General features: G+C 38.4%; 1 protein-coding gene across 2 annotated transcripts in view; it reads right to left on the reverse strand.

Moving 5' to 3' along the window:
* PRKG2 (protein kinase cGMP-dependent 2) overlaps positions 1–24,673 on the reverse strand; it is a 118,980-nt gene that overhangs the window by 62,236 nt on the left and 32,071 nt on the right. For both annotated transcript variants that reach the window (XM_060187926.1, XM_007518499.3), the window contains exons 4-6: positions 18,344–18,457; positions 16,859–16,964; positions 10,267–10,330 (exon numbers count right to left, since the gene is read on the reverse strand). In XM_060187926.1, coding sequence (XP_060043909.1) covers positions 10,267–10,330; positions 16,859–16,964; positions 18,344–18,457 — 284 coding nt within the window. The remainder of the gene's footprint in view (positions 1–10,266; positions 10,331–16,858; positions 16,965–18,343; positions 18,458–24,673) is intronic.

Here is a 24,673-nt window from a genome sequence, read left to right on the forward strand (position 1 = left end):
CTCTTTTCCTGCTTGCACTTGGCTTGGTCATCTGCTGATTTCCTTCTTTGATTATTTTGCTGTCACATTTTTTAATGTATCTAAATAAACTCTCATTATAGTAAACCTGCAATTTGTTAAACTTCACAGCAAAAACCCAGCAGAAGGTTTTTAACTTTTTTACTATACCTAGCACACACACATATCACATTTCCTGACCCATTCTGTTTTTCCCTCTTTGGTCTAGCTCAACTTTAAATCTATACTCCCCAACTCCAAAAGTTGATGAGGGACCCAGCCAGCCTATGCTAGTTCATGGTAAGTGGATTGATTTTAAGCTTTCTTCTTCTACTCACTTCTAAAACTCTCATTATGGTAACATTACATTCTAAGGAAGAAAATGTTCACCTGAAACAACTAAAAGAAACATTAGGGCTACTTAATATTTATTATTCCAACCAATGACTAGGTAAATTGTTACTTGTTTTTAAGGCTATCTCCACATGTCTTCACACACATGGAATTTTATTGGTTGAGATATTGGGAAAATTGGCATAGATCTATATAAAAATTGAGGTCTAGTCATAGTAAAACATTTGCATATCTGTCATAATTTATAGGTTTCTTTATATTTTATATATAATAGTTGCAGGATTCTTTACAACAAAGTTTCATAACCCTTCCTTCTCTTCCTGGTTCCAAATCCACATCTTCCTTCTCACTCACCTCACAGGCATAAATTTATTTGGAGTGCCTAAAACCCAAACATTCTTGCATTTTTCTGCTGAGCCACACCAAGTCACTTTGCCTCAATCTCTCTCATGAACTTGACCTTGCCTATCTATTCACAGATTTACCAGACAATGGGACAAACATGGCCCATTATCATATTGATTAACTGTCCCACATGCCACACCATTTTCAGGGGCTCTCTAGCTCCTCTTCTCCCCTCCTTCCTCCATGACTTCCTCTGCTGCCCCACATCTTCTGCCTCCTCTTCTATGATGTCAGATCCCTCCTTTTTACAACCCCTTCAACCTAAGTTACCACATGGCTCTGCCTCACTCAATCCCTTTCTACCTTCTGCACCTCCAACTTCTCCTCTGCCTCTGTCCACCACCATAGGCCCAGATCTCTCTGCTGCCAGTGAGAAAGATAATAAGACTCCTTTCAAAAGCAGCTATGGACTTAAACAAAATAGTTTCTTTGACCTTCACACCTACCCTGTTCCTACTACAAGGGAAGGAACCAATGGGAAATATGATGCTTAGTGGTATCAGGTTCTTAGAAATATCCCACTCAGCCAGTTAGTAAGTGAGGATGACTTTGCTTTCTACTGAGTAAATGAACATTGGAAATATTGCTCAAATGATAAAAGCATGTACTGAGGGAGGGACTCAAACCCATAAGGCACATGTTAGGGCTGCAGTAACTCAGACCACATTTGTTGCAGTCTCAGTACAGCCCATGCAAAACAAAGTTTGTTTTAAATTCAATAATGAGGTCCATTTACAAAGGGGTTGTAAGGTAAATATCCCATGATTTAATTATAAGGTACCTAGAGATAAATACTCAAAATATCCTCCCACTGAATGCCTATGCTATAACAAAAGTTTTCACTGGGCAATACACTGTCCATCTAGAACCAATGCAAGAGACAATTCTCTGCCAGGAAATGAAAGAGACCTAACCCTTAGGACTCACAAACCAATGAGGACTGTTGAATGACTCAGGGCAGCCAATCACAACAGGCATGGATGGTAACAGACCTGTTGCCTGTGCTCCAGCTCTGCTGGAATCCTCTCAATACATTCTCAGTCAGAGATTGATGTTATGATTGCCACCCTGGGCAGCACGGATTAGATCTTATCATTTCTCAAGAATGCTTTTTAACTGAAAGGGGTAAAATAGAAATTGTACCTACCAGTGTCTGGGGTCCTCTCCCCAAAGGTTTTACTTATCTTTTGCTAGGACGTTCTAGTTCAACCTCTCAAAGTGTTCAAGTGCATCCTGGAATTATTGATATCAACTACGAAGGACAAATTAAAATCTGTCATTAGCCCCAAGGCACCCAAGCTGCAGTTTATCTTTATTCCCTATTTATAAAGACTGTCAATTGGGCCTCCTAGGGGTGGCAGTACATTTGGAAGTACTAAAAATTTTACTTTGAATTCGGATACTAATTCCCATTCTTTTTTCACAATATGCTAATCCCTAGTTAAACAATTTAATGTTTCTCTAAAACAGACATGAGCCATTATTCTCTCATGTCTAGATTGTCAAGTTACCACTCATAACTCCTTCCATTCTATGGATATTTATCCCAGAGGACTTTCTAGCAATGGATTGTAGCAAATGGATGTTACACATATTACTCAGTTGGGTAAACTGAAATTTGTTCATGTTTCTTTGGATGCTTTTTCAGGCTTTATACATGCCACTTGTATAATATAAGTTGAGAAAGCAACTCATATTCATGAACACTTTCTGTCTTTGCTGCTAAAGGTATTCCTCATAAAATTAAGACTGACAATGGCCCTGTGTATGTTTCTAGACTACAGTTCATTTCCTCTCTTAGTGAAATATTAAGCATGGAACTGGCATACCTTACAACCCCACTGGACAAGTAATTGTGGAATGCTTTAATGCACTCATAAAAGGGAAATTTCTTAACAACAGGAGAATACAGAGAGCTTTATATACTTGTCATTTTTCTTGTACTACAATTCTTCTAGTCAAACACTGCTGAACATCACTTTTCTTCACAGAGCTACTGTTCTTTCTCCAAAAGGTGCACTATTATCATCACATTTATTGAAATCTTTCCACGAGATGGACAAAAGAAAACCATAAAAATGTGTTCATAACTTTAAATGTTTTCTTTTAAAAACTCTCTTTGTTTTGTCTAGCCTCTTTGTGATTGAAACCAATAAGATTACTAACTTAGGATCAAGGGTTTTTTTTTTTTTTTAAGTTTTGTCATTCACAGGTCTTATTTGGACCCATGACAAAGCAGTTAAATCCTCTGCAAACTCTTCATAAGAACAAACTGAATACTTGAATGCAGAAATTCAACACCCTGGATATGCCATGATCACTACACAGGGATAACCTGGATTCAAGGCCACCTCTGCTGGTTTCTGTTCCCAGCTTCCGGGGTGTTCAGCTGTATCTGGGTAGATATAGATATATATAGATATAGATATAGATATAGATATAGAAATATATACATATAGATAAACATACCAAAAGATCTCCAGGCTAACATAAAGCCTTTATTTGATACCCAGGAATTGTGTCTACACTCTTGGGACAAGGCCAGAGCTTGCAGAGTAAACTCTAGTGACACAGATTGGCCTTTTCACCTATAGTCATAGAAGATTCTGAGCATCTTTGTTCATTTTTGTACTAGAAATTTGGAATTGTTGGAAGCATTTTTTCACTCATGGTGAGCAAAAGGGATTATGAATATAATTATGGATATAATTAGCATATGGCTAACATCAGTCTGATGTCAAGAGCATCTAAGAAACATATACAAACTCACAAGGGATTGTGGGTATAGGAAGCTGCTTAAATGAGTGTCTGGTGGAAGGCACTCACTTTTCTTGCTTGCCCTTTTCCTAGTCATCTCCTCTCCCCAGACCCTATGATGTTTTTCCAGTGGATCTGAATGTGTTGAAGCTAAATGTTGGTAAATGATGCTTAAGGACTATGGCCACATCATATGGCTAGCCAATCTTTCCCTCTTTGCTTTATTTTGCAGCCACAGTTTGTATGTACCTAAATAAACCCATGCTATAACAACCTGCTATTTGAAGCTCCTGAATATTATTCTGGGTCATCAGGGACCATCCTCTCAAGATTGTTATGTGAATAAGATGCAAACTTTGACTTCATTTTAAAAATGAAGTAAAAAAAAATGATGCTTTAAACTATATTTTGAATCACAATTCCTTCTTTTTGAAGCATTGGCAGGCAGTTCCTCAGTTACTATTAACAACTTGGGTTGAAGTCAAAAGACAACAAGTAGAAAGATCATAGTTACTCTTTAAGGGATAACTTTCCCAGTGATTTTTGTTGTTGTTGTTTGTTTGTTTAACCAGGGATGACTCTTTGTCAACCAAAAATATGTGATAAAGATAAATAATACCTCCCAGTGTATTCACAGTAACTCCATAGATCATAAATGGCTGTGGAGGTAAGTCAGATCAAAAATATATAGTGGTGAGTGCTGGCAATGATGCCAGGCTAACCTGTGTTTGTCAACTGGGGAGTGTAGCCAGTCTAGCCAGGTGACCACCGAGACCAAAAAGAAATGCAAACAGCATGGTTACTGTCCTGTGATTACATGGCAAAGTGTTCTTTGACTGAGAAGCCCTAGACCCTATCTGTGGAGCAAAGGTTTTTAAGGAATTTTTACCCTAAAAGGAATACATATTATATGTATGCCAAATACATACATGTAAAAGAGAGACATTTGGATGCAGTAATATGGTTATATGTGGCTTAGAGGGGTAGAAAGGATTGGACCTGGAAAAAAAAGGGGGGGGGGAAATATGTACAAATGTAGACAGACAGTTGTAGAGATGACAGTTAATCCATATCTGCAACCTTGGGAGAACAGTGGTGGTTTGCAATGGAGAGACTTGGGATTCAGAACTCTGGTGGTGGGAATGATATGTAATTATACCCCTGTTGACATGTAATTTTGTAAATCAATATCAAATTGCTAATAAAATTTGCTTTCAAAAATGCTTATACTTACACTTCTGGTATTAAAATATATTCCTCTAGATAGGTTTCATGACCTACTAACAAGTTATGACCTACAGTGAGTTTGCCTAGAAACCATGAGAGAAGTTGCTTAGTATACAGGAAGAAGGAAAAAATTTCAAATCAATTCCAGGTCAGACTGAGAGATAATGATCAGAATAAAACTATACAAAAACTAACAGTTAAAGAGGGGGAAAATTTTACTATAAAGAAAATGTTCACTCTGCAATAATAAATCAAAATTCCTTAACCCAAGTGTCTATAAACAGAATATATAAAACCAGAAGGACAATCCAAGGTGATTGATGGTGGACAAAGACAAAGAAGAAGAAAGATCATGACTTCCTGGGTCTCTGTCTATGGCTGGAAAGCTTCACAACAAAGAAATAGTTATGATATACTGTTGGATAGTATGCCAGCTCCCCCTGGCTTCTGCTTAACCATATGCCTATATAGGGATAGATTTAATCCCATTCAAAGCTTTGGTCTATTTACATAAATCACTTTTACATAAAGCACTCCCTCCAGGGCATTGGTGGTTCAGTGATAGGATTCTCGCCTGCTCCGCCCTCTCCTTGTCACACTCTGATTTTCACCAGTCACTTTTCTCTCCACCTTCTCTATATCACATCCTGTTTCCACCCTACTTGGAGAGTATAAAAACAGCTGCTCTTCTGATTAAAGACACTTGGAAATTGCTTTCTGGCTCCAAGAGTTCCAGAGTGTATCTCCTGCGAAGTTAGTGCAGCATGAGTTCCTGATCTCTCTCCCACGCAGCAGCCTAGATCGGCTCCAGTTGAGTTCTCTCCAACCCAGAGAGCACTATCTCGAGAAGAAGTACCCTCAGGCTATCCTGGCAATATACTGATATACACACACAAACACACACACACACACACACACACACAAACACACACAACCTTTAGGTATCATGTACTTGTACTCTTATAAGTTCCTTTAAAAATTGTATACAGTACTATTTGTGCTGCTTTTGGCTATTTTTATTTGCCCAATTAGGAAAGACAATACACCTTAGAAATTTTAAAGCAAACACACATGGATCAGGTGGACAGACATTCAGGCTATTTAATACTATTTCCAAGGAGCCAGAGACTTAAGGGGAACCTAACAGAAGTCAGTCCCACTTGAGTGAACTAAAGAATAGAGAATTCTGCAACTGGAAGACTGAAAGAGCTCATAAAGATCTGATCTATCGCTTATCCATTTGCTGGGTGTGGACACCCCAATGTCTACCACAATTTATTGACAGTTGTTAATGATAAGGACTTCACTACAAACTCTAACATGCAGACTTTAGTGAACTTTGTGTGATACTTAGAGGCCCCAGCATTCAATGGGCTAAAGATTGAGGCAAAAATCCACAATGATATGAACTTTCTTACGGCTTTGGATGTAATCATTAGAATGAGAAAAATCCTCTGGCTTATAGGACTATTAGCCCCAACCAGAAGATTAGACTTAAAAAAAAAAAGTAATGGAAAATTCCTGAATGAAGAGGCAGACTGTGACAAACTCTGTGCATCTGATTCATTATTTTAAACTAATACTTTCTCAAACATTAAGAGGTATAAAAATTGTACTCTTCCAGGAGTTGGGCGGTAGTGCAGCGGGTTAAGTGCAGGTGGTGCAAAGTGCAAGGACCAGCGTAAAGATCCCAGTTCGAGCCCCCGGCTCCCTGCCTGCAGGGGAGTCGCTTCACAGGTGGTGAAGCAGGTCTGCAGGTGTCTATCTTTCTCTCCCCATACTGTCTTTCCCTCCTCTCTCCATTTCTCTCTGTCCTGTCCAACAATGGCAACATCAATAACAACAATAATAACTACAAGAGCAACAAAAGGGAATAAATATTTTTTTAAAAATTGCACTCTTAAATGTTGAGTTTCTGGACCCTTGCTACAAATTAAGTCAAGTATATGGTGGTCATGGCAGTCAACATGTACTGGACTTTCCACACTACGCCACCCACATACTTTCCCACTCCATTCCACAGCCACAGGGCTATGGGTCATTGGGCTAAATGCCAAAACTTTGAGATGGGGCTAAGTGACACTTGGATCAACCACACAGAGAAGTCCTAGGTTTCCTAGGTTGAGTGCTGTGTGTGGGATCAGGAACTACTTCCACTTCTGTTTCCCCTGCTGCACAAGTACAGGTGCAGAAGTCACATTACCATTTTCATTATCATCTTAGCTATACTGCTTTCAGAATCCATACAATGCATTATGATGTTCATTGGTTGACTCAGAACACATCAACAAATATACTGGTACTATTCCCACTCTCATTTTCCCATCAGAACACAAGAAAAGGCTAAAAGGTAATAGCTGCCTCCAAAACTGATGTTCTGGGTGATTTCTGCTAAAGTAAAACATGTTCTTGGAACACTGCACAGTCAGGACCATTTGCTGCATGAGTTCAACATTCTTAGCAAACACAGATCAACTAATTGCTTGATGATGGAAATTTTCTCATACACCCCTTCTGGACCCTCAAGACCTCCCAGATCAACTCCTAAGCAGCACGCCAGATTCAGCCTGTTTTTCTCAAAGATGCTGGAGCCAGTTTACAGGACACCTGGTCCCCAAACTCAGTGGGTGCACTGTCATAAGTCTGTTGCTTTAGTGATTGGCTATTGTCAGGACCCTGTTGACAGGCCATTAGACCAAGCTATGCTGCTAAATTATGTGCTCTCCTTAGTGCTAAACAGATCCTTTACTCCCTTGTTAATCACTTTCGAATTTGAGAATTTTCGCACATTGCACAGACACACTTGTTTGCCAGGTATGAATAAAGAACCCATTATAAACTGTGCTGCTGTCTGCAAACGCTGATGTAATAAAGCCTTTCTTGGGTGTTTGAAAAGATGAGACCTTCAAACTCAAACTGCATGTTAATTAATACCGGGTCTGAGTCCCTCACCCCCATATATATTCCATAGTTACTGCCTGTGGCTGCTATAAATATGTCTAATTTACCATTTATTTTTAATGATACAAAATTTTAATATTTGCTGTCAGCATGGAATTCCCCTCTGGTGAATCTACTCTATTAGTATTATATTAAAAACAGATTTCCTCAGTTAACAAAAAATATAGGGCCTCTCCAACTTTAAGAAAACACTCTCAGAAATTAGGATGAATTATTAATTTGTAACATCTGTGATTGGGTTATGTTACTTTGGGGAAATCCCAAGAGATGCAGGACAAGCAGCCCTCTTAAAAATGACTTCATCTCAGAACGCTCTGGAGACAAAAGGCCAAGCACTGTGTCATCACAGCCAGTCCTTGATAAACTGCTGAGTGGGCCTATGAAATGTAAATGGAAACATTACTGGTGTCACTTATACTTAAGGATAAAATGATGGGTGCTCCCTTCTCAACAGATATTAATGTACATTGTATATTTTGATTGACATAAGCATGAGTCTGTTAACAATCATCTTTACAGGGATTTTCTGTCTCCCACTGAGAACAGCCTTAGAAAAGTTTAAAATCTACATGGCATCAGACTCCTTTATGATCCCTAGCCTGCTTTTACATTCTGTAAAAATCATTTTGGGGTAAGAAAATTAATCACCCCACAAAAAATTGAGAAAGAAGTTGTCTGCTTTTAACTTTTATCTCAAATTTGAAGAGGGTTTCATATTATGCACATCTTTAGAATCCAAGGTACATGCAATAAAAGCATTATTCACAAAATAACCTGACTAATCTTGGACTCAAACCAACCTTCTGGGTGATGTCTAATATGAGTTTTTGAACACATTCCAATAGCAGCTTTTACTTAGATGTTAAAATAAGTAAGGTGTGCCTTGAGTGCAATTTTTAAAATGTTTTTTCAAAGTTCTAGAGTTTTCAAGTAGGGGGTGTTTCACAGCCTGACTCAGAAGCCCATCACCAAAGCACCAATCCACCCTTTATCTGCTCCAATTGCTAATCATGCATTACCGAATTCTTTACAGGATAAAAACCCTGCAAAAACCAGCCCGGCTAGCTCAGTGGATAGAACACGAGACTCTTAATCTCAGGGTTGTGGGTTCGAGCCCCACGTTGGGCGGGTAGTTACTTTGGGAGTCGGGTGGTGGCCCAGCAGGTTAAGCACAAGTGGCGCAAAGCGCAAGGACCAGCATAAGGATCCCGGTTCGAGCCCCTGGCTCCCCACCTACAGGGCAGTCGCTTCACAAGCGGTGAAGCAGGTCTGCAGGTGTCTCTTTCTCTCCCCTTCATTGTCTTCCCCTTCTCTCTCCATTTCTCTCTGTCCTATCCAACAACATCGATATCAATAAGCACAACAATGTTAAACAACAAGGGCAACAAAAGGGAAAATAAATATTAAATTTTTTTTTTAATCTGCAAAGGATTGTCATGTTAATTGCAGAAAACCACATGCCTCTCAGGTAAGGCAGTTTGATTTTTATAAAATATACCAAAAAGAAATAAATATGTAAATCAAAAGTCATTCTGCACATGCAACTTCAATTTTAGTTACTGTATTTCAGAAGAGTTTCCTAACCTGAGCTCTCCCTCTTCATTCATGTGAGCTGCTCAAAGATTTTTCACAACAGGAAAAGGTTCTTGGTTTCTATGGACTGGTAACCTACCATCTCTTCTTATTTACCTCCAAAGTTAATAGTTATGATATTACAGTGTTATTATGAAATACTTTTTAAAAAATAAAAGCAAAAAATTTCTGGGAGATATACATGACCATTTATTTGTTGAATGTCTTGACTATAAATTAATGAGTGGTAATCATCTATTTTTAAAATATGCATATTCCTCCTTAAAATTTTTTTTTTAATTAATTTGTTAGCTTCTGGTTTTGCAATGTGATTGACGCATAGTACGGTATTAAGTTCTTAAGAGTTCAGCCAGTGCTTTGGCTTATTTAAATGGTATGAAGAATAAGTTTAGTTCATCTTATTTTAATCTACCAACTTAAAATAATTACAAAAAAAGACACTAATGCTTTCCTTATGAGAATTCTTAGCATCAACACTTTAATAATTATCATACACATGATACAGTAGTCATTATATTTTACATTATGTTTTATTCCCAGTACTTATAACTCGAAGTTCATACATTTCAACCACCTTCATTCAATTCTTTCTCCCTGCCCTCTCCCCTCCAACCATAATCTGATCAATTTTAATGTTTTACATAATATAAATAGTATTTGTCTGACAATTCATAGTCTTCAAGTTCTATTCATAAACATAGTATGTTCTTGAACTTTACAATTTATCTTTTATTTTCACAAGATATGGGGCCAACCAAAGACACATCTGGTTAAGCACACACATTACCTTGCACAAGGACCTGGGTTCAAGTTCCCACCCCCTGCCTGCAGGAGGGACACTTCCCTAGAGGTGAAGCAGATCTGCAGGTGTCTCTCTTCTTCCCTCTCTATCTCCCCCGCCCCTTGCAATTTCTTTCTGTGCTACCAATACTAAGGTAATAGAAATACATTCTTTACTTTAAAATTTCTTACCACTTCCAAGCAGTCAATGATCTTGGTTAATTTATCTTCAGGTAAATTCTTCAACAAGGATACACTACAAAATGAAAATGAAAGCTTTATTTGATTATCTTCCTAAATTAAGCTGTAAGTGCACATCTGTGTTTAAATTCAACAATCATTACACACATGTAAAGATATACAGTGCATTTAAATTGTTTCAAAGTAAATTATCAAGCATATCCCATGTAAATAACTGAATCTCAAATATACTGAAATTATGTAGTTACATATAATCAATCATAGGCATATCATAAACAAATTAAAGGGAAAGTTCCATTTTTTTTCTATTTTGGGGGGAATAACATTTTATATTTATTGCTCGTTTTCAAAATGAATCACTTCTGAAGATGTGTCTTCCTCCACATTTCTAAATCATTTTTATTAGCATGGGTGAAAAGCTCTGCTTCCAGAAAAGGATCCCATTTCCATTTAAAATTCTGTAATTAAATGAAGACTGAATCCAGGTGGGGGTGATGTAGAAATTAGCATTAAAAAGACACTTGGTTATCCCTTATAATGTACTGTCTTTTAAAACTAAGTTCGCCAGAGGTAAGTAATGGGGATATTTTGGATAATAATAGTATACAGATAGTGAAATAGAATACTGAAACATTATTTTCTTAAATCGGAAACACCACTCAGTGTGATTAACCAATCAATGTGATTAAATTATTCTCTTAGGGAAATTTGTCTTCTGCTTTACCCATTTTTACTTTTATGGGTAATACAATTTCTATAAAATTAATTTGTCTTTCTTACCATCTAAAATTTGATATTCCTGATGTAACAAATAATATTACCCACAAAGTAGACAATAGGGTTTTATTTTTTGAAGAAAACTCTAAACTGACTTATATGCATATGCACTAGGAGTTGTTTTTAAGAATGTCTTCATCAGAATTATTTGCAATCTCTCTGTACTATCAAATAAATAGATAAGATAAAGAGCTTATTATGTATTATAAAACAAAGAGAAATTTGTTTCTCTTATATATTCCCCTACAGAAAAAAGGGTAAACAGAACTTACCTTTGATAAACACATGCCCATAATGAATTCTGGTCCACAATGGGATTACTAATTATTAATGGAAATTCTCTCCTGTTCAACTATCATCTTTAGGGGTTGGGAAGAGGTTACACAGAGTATAGCATGTTGGACTCTCAAACATGAGATCCTGGGTTCAATCCCCAGCAGTGAGTGCATATACCAGAGTGATGATCTAGTTCTCTCTCACTTTCTCCCTCTCTCTCTCTCTCTCTCTCCTCTCTCTCTTTCTCTCTCTCTCTCTCTCCTCTATCTCTCTCCCTCTCTCTCTCCCCCCTCTCTTCTTTTCTCTCCCCCCTCCTTTTTCTCTCTGATAAACAGACATGTAAAAAGATTTTTTTAAGAATGGCAAAACACTAGAAACCATCTACTTTGGAAAACCAATAAGAACTGTAGAGCCCCTGAAAACACCTAGAATTGGCAAAACCATCTTAAGGAAAAGAAACAGAAATGGAGGCATCACACTCCCAGACCTTAAACTATATTATAAAGCCATCATCGTCAAAACAGCATGGTACTGGAACAAAAATAGGCATACAGACCAGTGGAACAGAATTGAAAGCCCAGAAGTAAATCCCAACACCTATGGGCATCTAATCTTTGATAAGGGGGCCCAAAGGATTAAATGGAAAAAGGAGGCTCTCTTCAATAAATGGTGCTGGGAAAACTGGGTTGAAACATGCAGAAGAATGAAATTGAACCACTTTATCTCACCAGAAACAAAAATCAACTCCAAATGGATCAAAGACCTAGATGTCAGACCAAAAACAATCAAATACTTAGAGGAAAACATTGGTAAAACACTTTCCCACATACACCTCAAGGACATCTTTGATGAATCAAACCCAATTGCAAGGAAGACCAAAGCAGAAACAAACCAATGGGACTACATCAAATTGAAAAGCTTCTGCACATCCAAAGAAACTATTAAACAAACAGAGAGACCCCTCACAGAATGGGAGAAGATCTTCACATGCCAGACATCAGACAAGAAACTAATCACCAAAATATATAAAGAGCTCAGCAAACTTAGCACCAAAAAAAGCAAATGACCCCATCCATAAATGGGCAGAGGACATGAACAAAACATTCACCACAGAGGAGATCCAAAAGGCTAACAAACATATGAAAAACTGCTCTAGGTCACTGATTATCAGAGAAATGCAAATCAAGACAACACTAAGATACCACCTCACTCCTGTAAGAATGGCATACATCAAAAAGGACAGCAGCAACAAATGCTGGAGAGGATGTGGGGACAGAGGAAACCTTTTACATTGCTGCTGGGAATGTAAATTGGTACAGCCTCTGTGGAGAGCAGTCTGGAAAACTCTCAGAAGGCTAGACATGGACCTTCCATATGATCCAGTAATTCCTCTCCTGGGGTTATACCCCAAGGACTCCATAACACCCAACCAAAAAGAGGTGTGTACTCCTATGTTCATAGCAGCACAATTCATAATAGCTAAAACCTGGAAGCAACCCAGGTGCCCAACACCAGATGAGTGGCTGAGAAAGCTGTGGTATATATACACAATGGAATACTATGCAGCTATCAAGAACAATGAACCCACCTTCTCTGACCCATCTTGGACAGAGCTAGAAGGAATTATGTTAAGTGAACTAAGTCAGAAAGATAAAGATGAGTATGGGATGATCCCACTCATCAACAGAAGCTGACTAAGAAGATCTGAAAGGGAAACTAAAAGCAGGACCTGATCAAATTGTAAGTAGGGCACCAAAGTAAAAACCCAGTGGTGAGGGGTAGACATGTAGCTTCCTGGGCCAGTGGGGGGTGGGAGTGGGCGGGAGGGATGGGTCACAGTCCTTTGGTGGTGGGAATGGTGTTTATGTACACTCCTAGCAAAATGTAGACATATAAATCAGTAGTTAATCAATATGAGAGGGGGAAATCAATTGTATGTCTCAAAGTTTCTCAAAAGACAAACTGAATCTTTTTAATATATAGGCTATGTATTTGATATGCGGACTCTCTCAAAAGCCTGGACCAAGTAGATTAGAAGCTTCCAATAGCACAGCTATATACAAGATACTGGGTACTGTCCAGCAAACCATAACAAAGGCACTTTTCAAAGTTAACCCAATTAACAAATAATGTGATGATAATATTAACTATTGACTGTCTTTTTGAACCCTAAGACAGCAGGAACCTCACATCTTCACTATAGAGCCCCTACTTCCCCCAGTCCTGGAACCCTTGGATAGGGCCCACTTTCCCGTATGCATCTCCCAATCCAAACCAAATAACATTGCATCTGCCGATCACAACCTAACCAAAGCAACGATTGCTACCTCAACATGCTTCACCTCAGAATGTATCCAGAGACTTCACGTGTGGAATGACAACCCTTCAGCTTCATTACTCGGGTGAGACCTTTCCTTTAATAGTACACTCTAATTTCATCTCAGGTAGTTCACTTTCTAACAAAGTCCCATAACCTAGATATACACCAGTTTCTGTGAGAGAGAGCTTATGTGCACACGTATCCATAAACTACTGCAAAATATATACCTGAAAGCAGGACTACACTAGAGTTTGCAGTGAGTACCTCCCTAACACTTCCTCTCCACTATTCCAAGCTTGGGATCCATGATTGCTCAACAAATTGTTTGGCTTCATATGTTAACTCTCTTTTCAATCACCAGGTTCCAGATGCCACCAGGATGCTGGCTAGGCTTCCCTGGATTGAAGACCCCACCAATGTGTCCTGGAGCTCAGCTTCCCCAGAGTCACACCCTACTAGGGAAAGAGAGAGGCCGACTGGGGGTATGGACCGACCAGTCAACGCCCATGTTCAGCGGGGAAGCAATTACAGAAGCCAGACCTTCTACCTTCTGCAACCCTCAAAGACCCTGGGTCCATGCTCCCAGAGGGATAGAGAATGGGAAAGCTACTATGGGAGGGGGTGAGTTATGGGGATTGGGTGTTGGGAATTGTGTGGAGTTGTACCCCTCCTACCTTATGCTTTTGTTCACTAATCCTTTCTTAAATAAAAAATTTAAAAAAAAAAGAACTGTAGAGCCAGATACTAAAACTGTATAATAGGAACAATGACTGAACTAGCTAAACAGATGAATCTTAGAAAAAGAAGAAGAGGAAGAAGAATAAAAAGGAGAAGGAGACATTGAATGAAATAATTTTGTTACAGAAATAAAACCATTTCAGTAAGTTAAAAAAATAGGCTACATCAACCTATAGGAGAAAATAATAAATAATACCAAGTATAGTAAAATTTCAAACTGTCGGTTTCCTCCAAGAGGAGGGTGTGGGTATCTGGGAAATGACATGGAAAGTGTACTGCTGAATTCTCCTCAGGCTGGGCTGTAGCCTGGCAGTGAGTATTTTGTGACTGTGTTTGATAACTTGCATGTGCACTAGTTGTCTTTATAAGTATCACACACTTTAAAATGAAAAATTAACTTAGAAAAAGAAAAAGCAAAGACTGGACAGTGGTGCACATGGTTGAATGGACCCATTGCAATACACAAGGACCTGGATTTAAACCCCAGTTCCAACATGTATGGGGGAAGCTTTACTAGCAGGGAAGCAGTGAGCAGGTGTTTCACTTTCCCTCTCCCTCTCTATCTACTCTTCCTTTTCAACTTCTCTCTGTCCTATCAGATAAATAAATAAGATAAAGAGCTTATGATGTATTATAAAACAAAGAGACACTCGTTTCTCTTATATATTCCCCTATTGATGCACAGGTAAAAGGGTAAGCAGAACTTACCTTTGATAAGCACATGCACATCATGAAAATTCTACTTTGAGTCCAAACTGGAATCACCAGTATTAATAGAAATTCTCCCCTGTTCAACTATCACCTTTAAGGGTTGGGAGGAAGTTACTACTGGGGAACTTTTTAATCAGTTTCCTCTCTATAATAGCAAAGATATTTATCTTATTCACTACTGGATCTAAAATGACTAGGCCTAAAATGAATATTTCTTGAAAGAATTTATGAATAAGGGAGCAAAGAAGAAAAGGAATGTATGCTAGTAGTTTCTACCACTTATATAAAATATAGTAGATTCCAAGTGAATTAATTACTATGCCTATGGTTCAGACTTTATCTCCTTTAGATGCAGCACATGGACACTAGTTTACTTATCCTTTTCTGATTCTTGTTCATTAGCTTTATGATTCTTGTTTTGTGTTGCTCCATCATTGGAATTTGAGGTCAGTTGTACTCAGATCCTACAATAAGGTGGCCCAGGCATTGGCTGGCATGTTATTACAGCACCTGCTATAACATTACTGCAGCCCTCCTGCCTGGAGTCACTGTTATCTCTGACAGAGAAAGTCAGCAAGATCCTATACAGAAACCTGATTGTCTACATGTTCTACTGATTACAAAAGTATTCATTTAATGTTTACTGAGTCCTCAACATCAATGGACACTATACAGCACCAAAATCACTGGCTATACATCCTAGTTAAACAAGGGGAAAAAGTCACTAAACTTGAGAAAAACTAGCATTTATTTTCACAGGATACATTATTATTATTATCACCTATCACAAGTAATATCCACTAAAGTATGTATTACAGCTTCAGAAACTGTCAAAAAAAAAAAACCTCACAAAAATAACTGAAATAAAGAAATTACATTCTCAAAAAAAGTTATAACTGGATTTAGGAAGTTCTTTTTCTTTTTCATGTCTTTTTTATTTTATTCATAAAACGGAAACACTGACAAAACCATAGGATAAGAGGGGTACAACTCCACACAATTCCCATCACCAGAACTCTGTATCCCATCCCCTGCCCTGATAGCTTTCCTGGTCTTATCCCTCTGGGAGTATGGACCCAAGGTCATTAAGGAGTGCAGAAGGTGGAAGGTCTGGCTTCTGTAATTGCTTCCCCACTGAACATGGGTGTTGACAGGTCAATCCATACTCCCAGCCTAGGCAGTTCTTTTTCTATAATTTGATGCACTGAAGTTGGTGGGAGCACATACAGAACACTTCACAAAAATAGTAGATTTTAAATATCCACATCATCAAGATAGGCTTAGTAAACTTTTTAACAAGTGAGCTTACTATAAAGAATAGTAATTTAGAGAATAATATAGCTATGCAAATTTTTAAAATTTCTCATGTAAAGGTGATAAAATAAATCATTTCTAATTTGATTCTAAGCAAAGCATTATTAGATTTCTTTTTGATATTCACTTCCAGATTATAGGATGTCTTTCAAAGTCAATTGAGCAGCTCACGTGAATACATTCATCTATAATGTAAGAAGTGACCTTATTAATATAGGGGGCAACATTACTCGGGGTGGAATAAATCCATGCACAAGTCTAATGGGAGTTAAATACAAATTTTACATTTAGTGGCATCCATTGAAATAAAATACTTCTATTCCTTTGGTTTAATCATGTGAATAATGCTCCAGTGAGAGCAGTTACAGTGAAATAATTATTCTGAAACACCAAAATTCACAAAATAGCTACACCAGCTTTTGTTTTTCCCTAATGTACTATTCTTACCTTCTGAGGAAGTTTCTATACTGTTCATCTCTAGCTTGAGCTGTCCTTCTCATTATATTCTGGAATACCTCTCGATCTAGTGCCCAAGTTTTAACATTGGTAATAGCTTTAGAAAAGTCAAGAAAATAACAAAGTATGTTTAATTCCACATTTAAAAAAATCAAATATCTGCTAATCAATACATTGGATATTTCTTGCCAAACTCATTATTTAAACAAGAAAATAGATGAATGCAACAACATAAATGCTAGATAATGACTTTTACTTTGAAATAAACTGACATGGAAGTGAGTTGAAAAGATTTCCTTTCCAATTTTATTTTGCTTAGGATGATATTAAAATGAGTTTACAATTCCCAATTACAAACTACAATAACACCAGGATAGCTTTCAGATGTGTTGTGCTAAAAAACAAAACCAGTCAGGCTGTAGCTAATCCAGGGAGTGAAGAATTCACAAGTAGGTAATTAAATGTTAAAAAATCTCTGTGTGAATGTGTTTCTGTGCCTTTTTATGGTGTTTAGACATTGTTGCTAATGAGAACCAATATATTTTAAGGATCTCTATGGTTACTTCTGTATAACATGTATACAACTCATTTGGATAAAGAATTCAAGACAGTTTTTGAAACAATTTTTATAGGAAAGACACTGAAAGCAAGAATAAAATCCAAAAATCTAGGTAAAGAAATATCAGCTGTAGAAATCTATATAAAGTTAAAGTTATTATTTTGTGGGAGACAAACAACAACCTACAAAAATAGATAAAAATCTATAACTCTGGTTTGATAAATTTTAAGGTGAATTGGCATCACCTTGACATCCTGTTAAAAATACTAAACCCTTGGCATATATATTGGCAGAGATATTGAGTCAAGCTTGGAGTGAAGCTCTGGAATCTGCATTTTAATCAAATATGGCAGCAAAGCTGAGACAAGCAACTCAAGTCCCAAATACTGAGAAACGTCACAACTAAGCAATTCAGGAAGAAGAAAACCAAGATTGCCATAAATAAAGTTAGTGGAAATAAGCACCCTAAGGAAAAGCAATTAAACTAACCCCAAAAGTCATTATGAAAACTCTCATTAGTTAATTCACATCTTTTTTTGATATTTGTACATTTTTGTTCAAATGTACAAGTTTTCTCATTTATAATATGGCCAGAACCTTATGGAGAATAGAAAACAAACATTCTAGAGGAGCAAAGCCAGACCTCTACATAATGAAAAAGTGCCAAGGCAAATATCGGAACCATGTGGTTTAAAGTCATTTTAATGTCTTATGAAGACATCTGATTTAAAATTTTTTAAAGCTGAATTATTTAGACAGCAGATTCAGTAGAAATCCTTTTAGTGAGCAAAGTATTTCTCTTAATAAGAAAATATGGAGCACAAAAGATTCTGAATCGAGAAGCAATAGTGACTTAATTAAATTACTCTTAACGTTGCACCAATAACTCAGACACATAGCATTTCATCTCCTGTTACCTTTCACAGAGGCGGTCCTTGTACAGTTGTATAAAATAGCTAGTTCTCCAAATGTGGTCCACATAGGGATGGCTGACAGAAATTTCTCCCCTTGGAAAACCTCTAGTCGGCCCTCTATTGAATAGAATTTAAGAAAAACACAATCAAAAGTGGTAAAGAGTACAGACTGAAGTCAAGTCCTGCCATTTACTATTAAGTGGTTCACATTAAAAGGGTTTATCCACTATTCCAAGCTTGGGATCCATGATTGCTCAACAAATTGTTTGGATTCGTATGTTAACTCTCTTTTCAATCACCAGGTTCCACATGCCACCAGGATGCTGGCCAGGCTTCCCTGGATTGAAGACCCCACCAATGTGTCCTGGAGCTCAGCTTCCCGAGAGACACACCTTACTAGGGAAAGAGAGAGGCAGACTGGGAGTATGGACCGACCAGTCAACGCCCATGTTCAGCGGGGAAGCAATTACAGAAGCCAGACCTTCTACCTTCTGCTACCCTCAATGACCCTGGGTCCATGCTCCCAGAGGGCTAGAGAATGGGAAAGCTATCATGGGAGGGGGTGGGTTATGGAGATTGGGTGGTGGGAATTGTGTGGAGTTGTACCCCTCCTACCTTATGTTTTTGTTCATTAATCCTTTCTTAAATAAAAAATTTTAAAAAAATTTAAATTAAAATAAAAGAAGTAAAAAAAAGGGGGTTATCCACTCTGTTCCTCGATAGTAGGGGTAATAATTACATCAATATTTACTCTATGCAGTTACTGTGAGAATGAAATAAGTTAATATAGACCAGGACATTAGAATAATGGCTAGCACATGGTAAATTCTCTGTAAGTGCTGTTGTTAAGATTATCACTGCTTCCAAAGTTCACTCTTCTAAGCAGTAGATGGATGATGTCTTATTTATATTCATTCTAACACACTGAAAAAAAATTTTTTTAAGTTTTAAATCCATATTTCACCTTGCCTGGGACACCTAGGACTTTGCCTGTATGCCTTGAATTCAATTCTACTGACACTTTACCCAGTTAGACTGCCTCTGTTGGTTGCAACTAAATCAATGCTACTGAAGCCACCATGCCAACTAAAAACAAAATTTCTCTATACAAAATAAATTTTTAAAAAAAGTGTGTCACTATCAAGCCACCCCATCACCTGAGGCCCTAGTCAGAGAGTCCTGGGATTCCCACACAGACATGATGGCCCTAGATCTCTAACAGATCCCTCTCTCCACTTCTTCTTCTTCTAGCGTTTGCCCTTCTTCCGTAGCCAGTCAACAGCATCAGGTTGAGCCTGAGGTAAAGTTTCGAGACCTCCTTTGAATCTGGAGAGGTGGCAGTCGTTGACTATGTGGGTCATAGTCTGTCTGTAGCCGCAGGGGCAGTTTGGGTCGTCTCTGGCTCCCCAGCGATGGAACATAGCGGGGCACCGGCCATGGCCTGTTCGGTAGCGATTGAGGAGGGCCCAATCATAACGTGCTAGGTCAAAGCCGGGTTGATGCTTGCAGGGGTCTGTAATGAGGTGTTTGTTCTTTACCTCAGCTGACTGCCAGCTCTGTTTCCAAGAGACTGGAACAGAGAAGTTCAGTGTAGGCGTAGGGGACCAGACTGGGTGACGAGACGTCAAGCGTTGAACATTGTGGGCGAAGATATCCGCGTATATTGGCAGGTCCGGTCGAGCGTAGACATGGGAAATGAACTTAGATGATGCCGCATCCCGACGAATATCTGGCGGGGCGATGTTGCTAAGAACTGGCAGCCATGGAACCGGGGTGGAACGGATGGTTCCAGAAATTATCCTCATGGAGTAATATAATTTGGAATCAACCAAGTGGACATGGGGGCTATGGAACCATACTGGGGCACAGTATTCTGCAGTGGAATAGCATAATGCCATTGTCACTGATCAACTCCATCAGGAACAACATAGTGGACCCATATTTGGGCCCCTATAGGACCTGGCCCCCAGTGTGAATCAACAAGGGTGGCAAGTGTTCTATTCTCTGAAGGGAGGTTGAGTAGCCTATCACCAGAGGATGATGGGTCCTGAAATTGGAGCAACCTGGAATGTTCCTAGCAGTAACCACAGAATGTGACCTCGGACCTACAGCAATGCAGAGGTTACATAGGCTCCTGTACTGACTGTGGGCCCAGATCAAATTGATGGGGCCAACAATACTTATAATTTTCCTATATTAGGGAGCTACTCTCTTCCCTGATCCAGATTTCTGGTCCTTTTTCCAACTATGACACCATGTCCCCAGACAATAACTGAGGTCACCTGCATATTGGATGTCAGGTGCAGGCAAAAACTAGTAGGGTCATGGTTCCCTTGGAATATACCTAAAATAGACCTACTAGCTTTTTCCAAAATAGAGACCCCAAATCTTCCTCCACAATATTCCAGCCTTTAGGTTCATGATTAGTCAACAATTTTTTCTGCTTTATATCTCAACTTTTTCAGCCACCAGGTTCCAGATGCTACCATGATGTCAACCAGACTTCCCAGGGCAGAGGACCCCACTAATGTGTCCTGGAGTCCCACTTCCCAGAGTTCTGCCCACTAGGGAAAGAGAGAGACAGGCTGGGAGTATGGGTGGACCTGCCAATACCCATGTTCAGTGGGGAAGCAATTACAGAAGCCAGACCTTCCACCTTCTGCATCCCACAATTACCCTGAGTCCATACTCCCAGAGGGATAAAGATTAAGAAAGCTATCAGGGAGGGGATGGGATATGGAGTTCTGGTGGTGAGAACTGTGTGGAATTGTACCCCTCCTATCCTATGGTCTTGTCAGTATTTCTATTTTATAAATAAAAATTTTAAAAAAGAAGAAGAAAATCTAAAACAAGAAAAAAAAAAAAAAGAAGAGCACTTTCTCAAGGCAAAGGCTAGGAAAGTAGAAAGTAGAGGAAAGGAGAGGGATTTCAGGAATCCTCTTCTCAATTTTCTTGCCTTCATAATTCTCTTCTCTCCCTTGAAACAACTGTGAACAATAGCTTGTCTAACCAAGATTATGAACAAAAAAAACCCTACAATTTTAGAGGAAGAAAAATAGTGTAGTTAGTTATCTTTCCCTTGAAGAAAGAACTGTTTCCTTTTCCCAATTCACCAAGAAGCAGCTCTGGGTCATCATTCACTCACTCAGGAAATCAAATTTGAGTGCCTACATTGTGCCAGGAACTGGTCCAGGTGCCAGACAAACAAAAGTCGATAAAATAGAACAGACACTCATTCTGACAGAACTCATACTCTAGTAAGAAATAAATTCTGTTTTGGTTCCAAGTCCTAGAAATTGGATATGCAATTTAATAATTTCTCATTGTAGCTAAATTCTATTCCTTCAAAACCACTTATTGTACGGTACCATTGAGTGGAAATCATGGATCTTAACACATTTCAAGTATTTTTTTTTTCTAATTGGTTATGGCTCAGGGAACATGAGCAAAACTGAAGAGTTATAGGAAATATTAAAAATTTAAGTTGAATATGCTTTATTGTTATTTCCTATCCATTCTGTACTATGTAAAATGGAAATTCTTAATTAAGAATTAATTTGCTACAGACAGATAGTTGCAGAAATAATAGTTAACCCATAGCTGCAACTTTAAAAGAACTGCTGTAGCTTACAATGTAAGGAATGGGGATTCAGAACCCTAGTGGTGGGAACGATGCGGAGTTGTACCCCTGTTATCTTGGAATTTTGTAAATCAATGTTAAATCACTAATAAATAAATATATTGTGAAACAGAAAAAAAACCAATTTGCTCTGTCAGTTAAATCAGACAGTTTGGTCCTTAGGTAATATCATAATTACAACTTTAAAAAGTGTCCAATTCTTATTGTCATGTAGCCTTCACTACAATGGCTATATTGAGGTTGACTTGTACCCCAGCTCTTTTTATCCCTAAAACTTTCATCCATGTTATGGGCAAAGAAAAGATGAAATGATATGAATTTCTTAGCAAGCTCCACAAATTCCTATTGATTTAGTGTCCTATCTCCTCTTGCTAAAGTAGAAGTGAAATGGGCATGCTGAAGAGTGGAGTACCTGGTTGAACATACATGTTACAATGTCCAATGACCCAGGTTCAAGCCCGTCCCCAGACGGAGGGGGAAACTTCACAAGCAGTGAAGCAGAGCTTCAGGTGTCTCTGTCCTTCTTTCTTTATCTCCCCATTCCCTCTCAATTTCTCTCTGTCTCTATCCAATAAATAATTAATAAATAAGTAAATAAAAATTTAAAAGGCAAAATGGCAAAGCAAGGAATTAAAAGGCATAGAAATTGTTCTGAGTCACCTGCCCCTAAAACATTAAAGAGTTGCCAAATTAAAACAAAAATCTTCTTGTAGGGTAGAATTTTTACTTGGGAATAACCATATAAGTTTTAATTGTGTTTACAAAGATGTGTATAGAAAATAATAAATCAATACTTAGGAAACCGACATGCTTAAAGAATGAAAATAGTATTTTATGTGCAGTGACTAGAATATCTTATAATTAATTTTTTAACTTTTTATTTATAAAAAGGAAAAATTGGCTAAACCATAGGATAAGAGGGGTACAACTACACACAATTCTCACCTCTACAGAACTCCTTATCCCATCCCATCCCTGATAGCTTTCTTATTCTTTAATCCTCTGGGAGTACAGACCCAAGGTCACTGTGGGATACAGAAAGTGGAAGGTCTGGCTTCTGTAATTGCTTTCCCGCTGAACATGGGTGTTGACGGGCTGATCCATACTCTCAGCCTGTCTCTCTCTTTCCCTAGTAGGGAAGAGCTCTGGGGAAGCAGAGCTCCAGGACACTTTGGTGGGGTCATCTGTCCAGGGAAGTCTGGTTGGCATCATGCTAGCATCTGGAACCTGGTGGCTGAAAAGAGAGTTAACATACAAAGCCAAACAAATTGTTGACCAATCATCGACCTACAGACTGGACTAGTGCAGATGAAGAGTTGGGGGGGGTCCTCTATTTTGTAGATAGCTCGTAGGCATATTTTAGTTATATTCCAAAGGGCCTGTGGCTATACTAGTTTGTTGTTGTTGTTGTTGTTGATGTTTTTCTTTTTTCCCCTGAGCCTGAAATATGATATGCAGGTGGATCCAAGTTATTGTCTGGGGAGATGATGTCATGACTGGGAAAAAGGACCAGAAAGCTGGATCAAGGAAGAGAGTAGCTCCCTAATATGGGAAAGGGGTATAAATATTGTTGACTGTAAACCCCATTGATATGATGTGATCTGTGGCCCATAATTAGCTTAGGAGCCTATGTGACCTCTGCAACCCTCTAGAACTGACTGAGCTCACATTCTGTGGTCATGAGTAGGAACATTCCAAGCTGCCCCAATATCGACCCATCTTCCTCAGGTATAGCATAGAGGATGGAACATTATCTACTATTGTTGATCCAAGTTGAGGTCAAGGTCCTATGGGGGCCCACAAAGGGGTCTATTGTGTTGTTCCTGATAGAAATGACTGGTACCAATGGAGAGAGGGATTTATTCGAGGTCTAGGCCCACCATGTCTGTTTGGGAATCTCAGGGCTCCCTGACTAGGGCCTCAGATGATGGGGTGGCCTGAAAGTGACTAAAGAGTCACCGTTAAAGTATGCCAGTCTCTTGCCCTTATTCAGCTTTTGCAGTCCTTACTAATTTCTACCCTACATTGAAATACCCAGTGAAGCAGGAATCATAAAATTATTGCTTAGACTGTCCATAACTACAATGAAAAATTGAGGTCACTTGACATGTTAGGGTACCACTGTATGAGGATAAATCACTTTAGCCTTTTCCCTAACTCAACTAGTGGGGCAATTCAGAATTTGACATGAGCTCTGCTTATATACCTTCTTGCTTGTATATTATAATTTTTTTTAGTATTACCACAAAAATGTTTGCATTTGAGAAATAAATTATTTACCTACCTAACTGATATAATCTTCCCAGCACTGAAGCATTTTGAAGTGATCACATACAGAGGAAACCATCTAAATGGTTCTAAAAATACCACCTTTAAAATTAAGGTATTCCACTTGATTTGTCTGTTGGTTAAGTGTAAGTAAACTGTCTTTTTAAATTATTGCTATGTAACCAAAGTACCAAAGTACTTTGCTTAACTTTCAAAGTAAGTGTTTTGTTTTTCCTGGTACAACTACATACATACAGCAGCAGAAGGAGCAGAACCATGACAGGAACACCTCTTTTTAGTTATTGCATGAGTGACACTGTGAGAAAAATTAGTCTTTGTAATCAGATTGTCTAAAATCACCTTTGACTTCTACCACTTGAGAGCTGTGCAGTCAAGTAAGTTACTAAACTTCTTTGAACATGGTC

The sequence above is a fragment of the Erinaceus europaeus genome, chromosome 3, assembly GCF_950295315.1.
Source record: "Erinaceus europaeus chromosome 3, mEriEur2.1, whole genome shotgun sequence".
NCBI lineage: Eukaryota > Metazoa > Chordata > Mammalia > Eulipotyphla > Erinaceidae > Erinaceus > Erinaceus europaeus.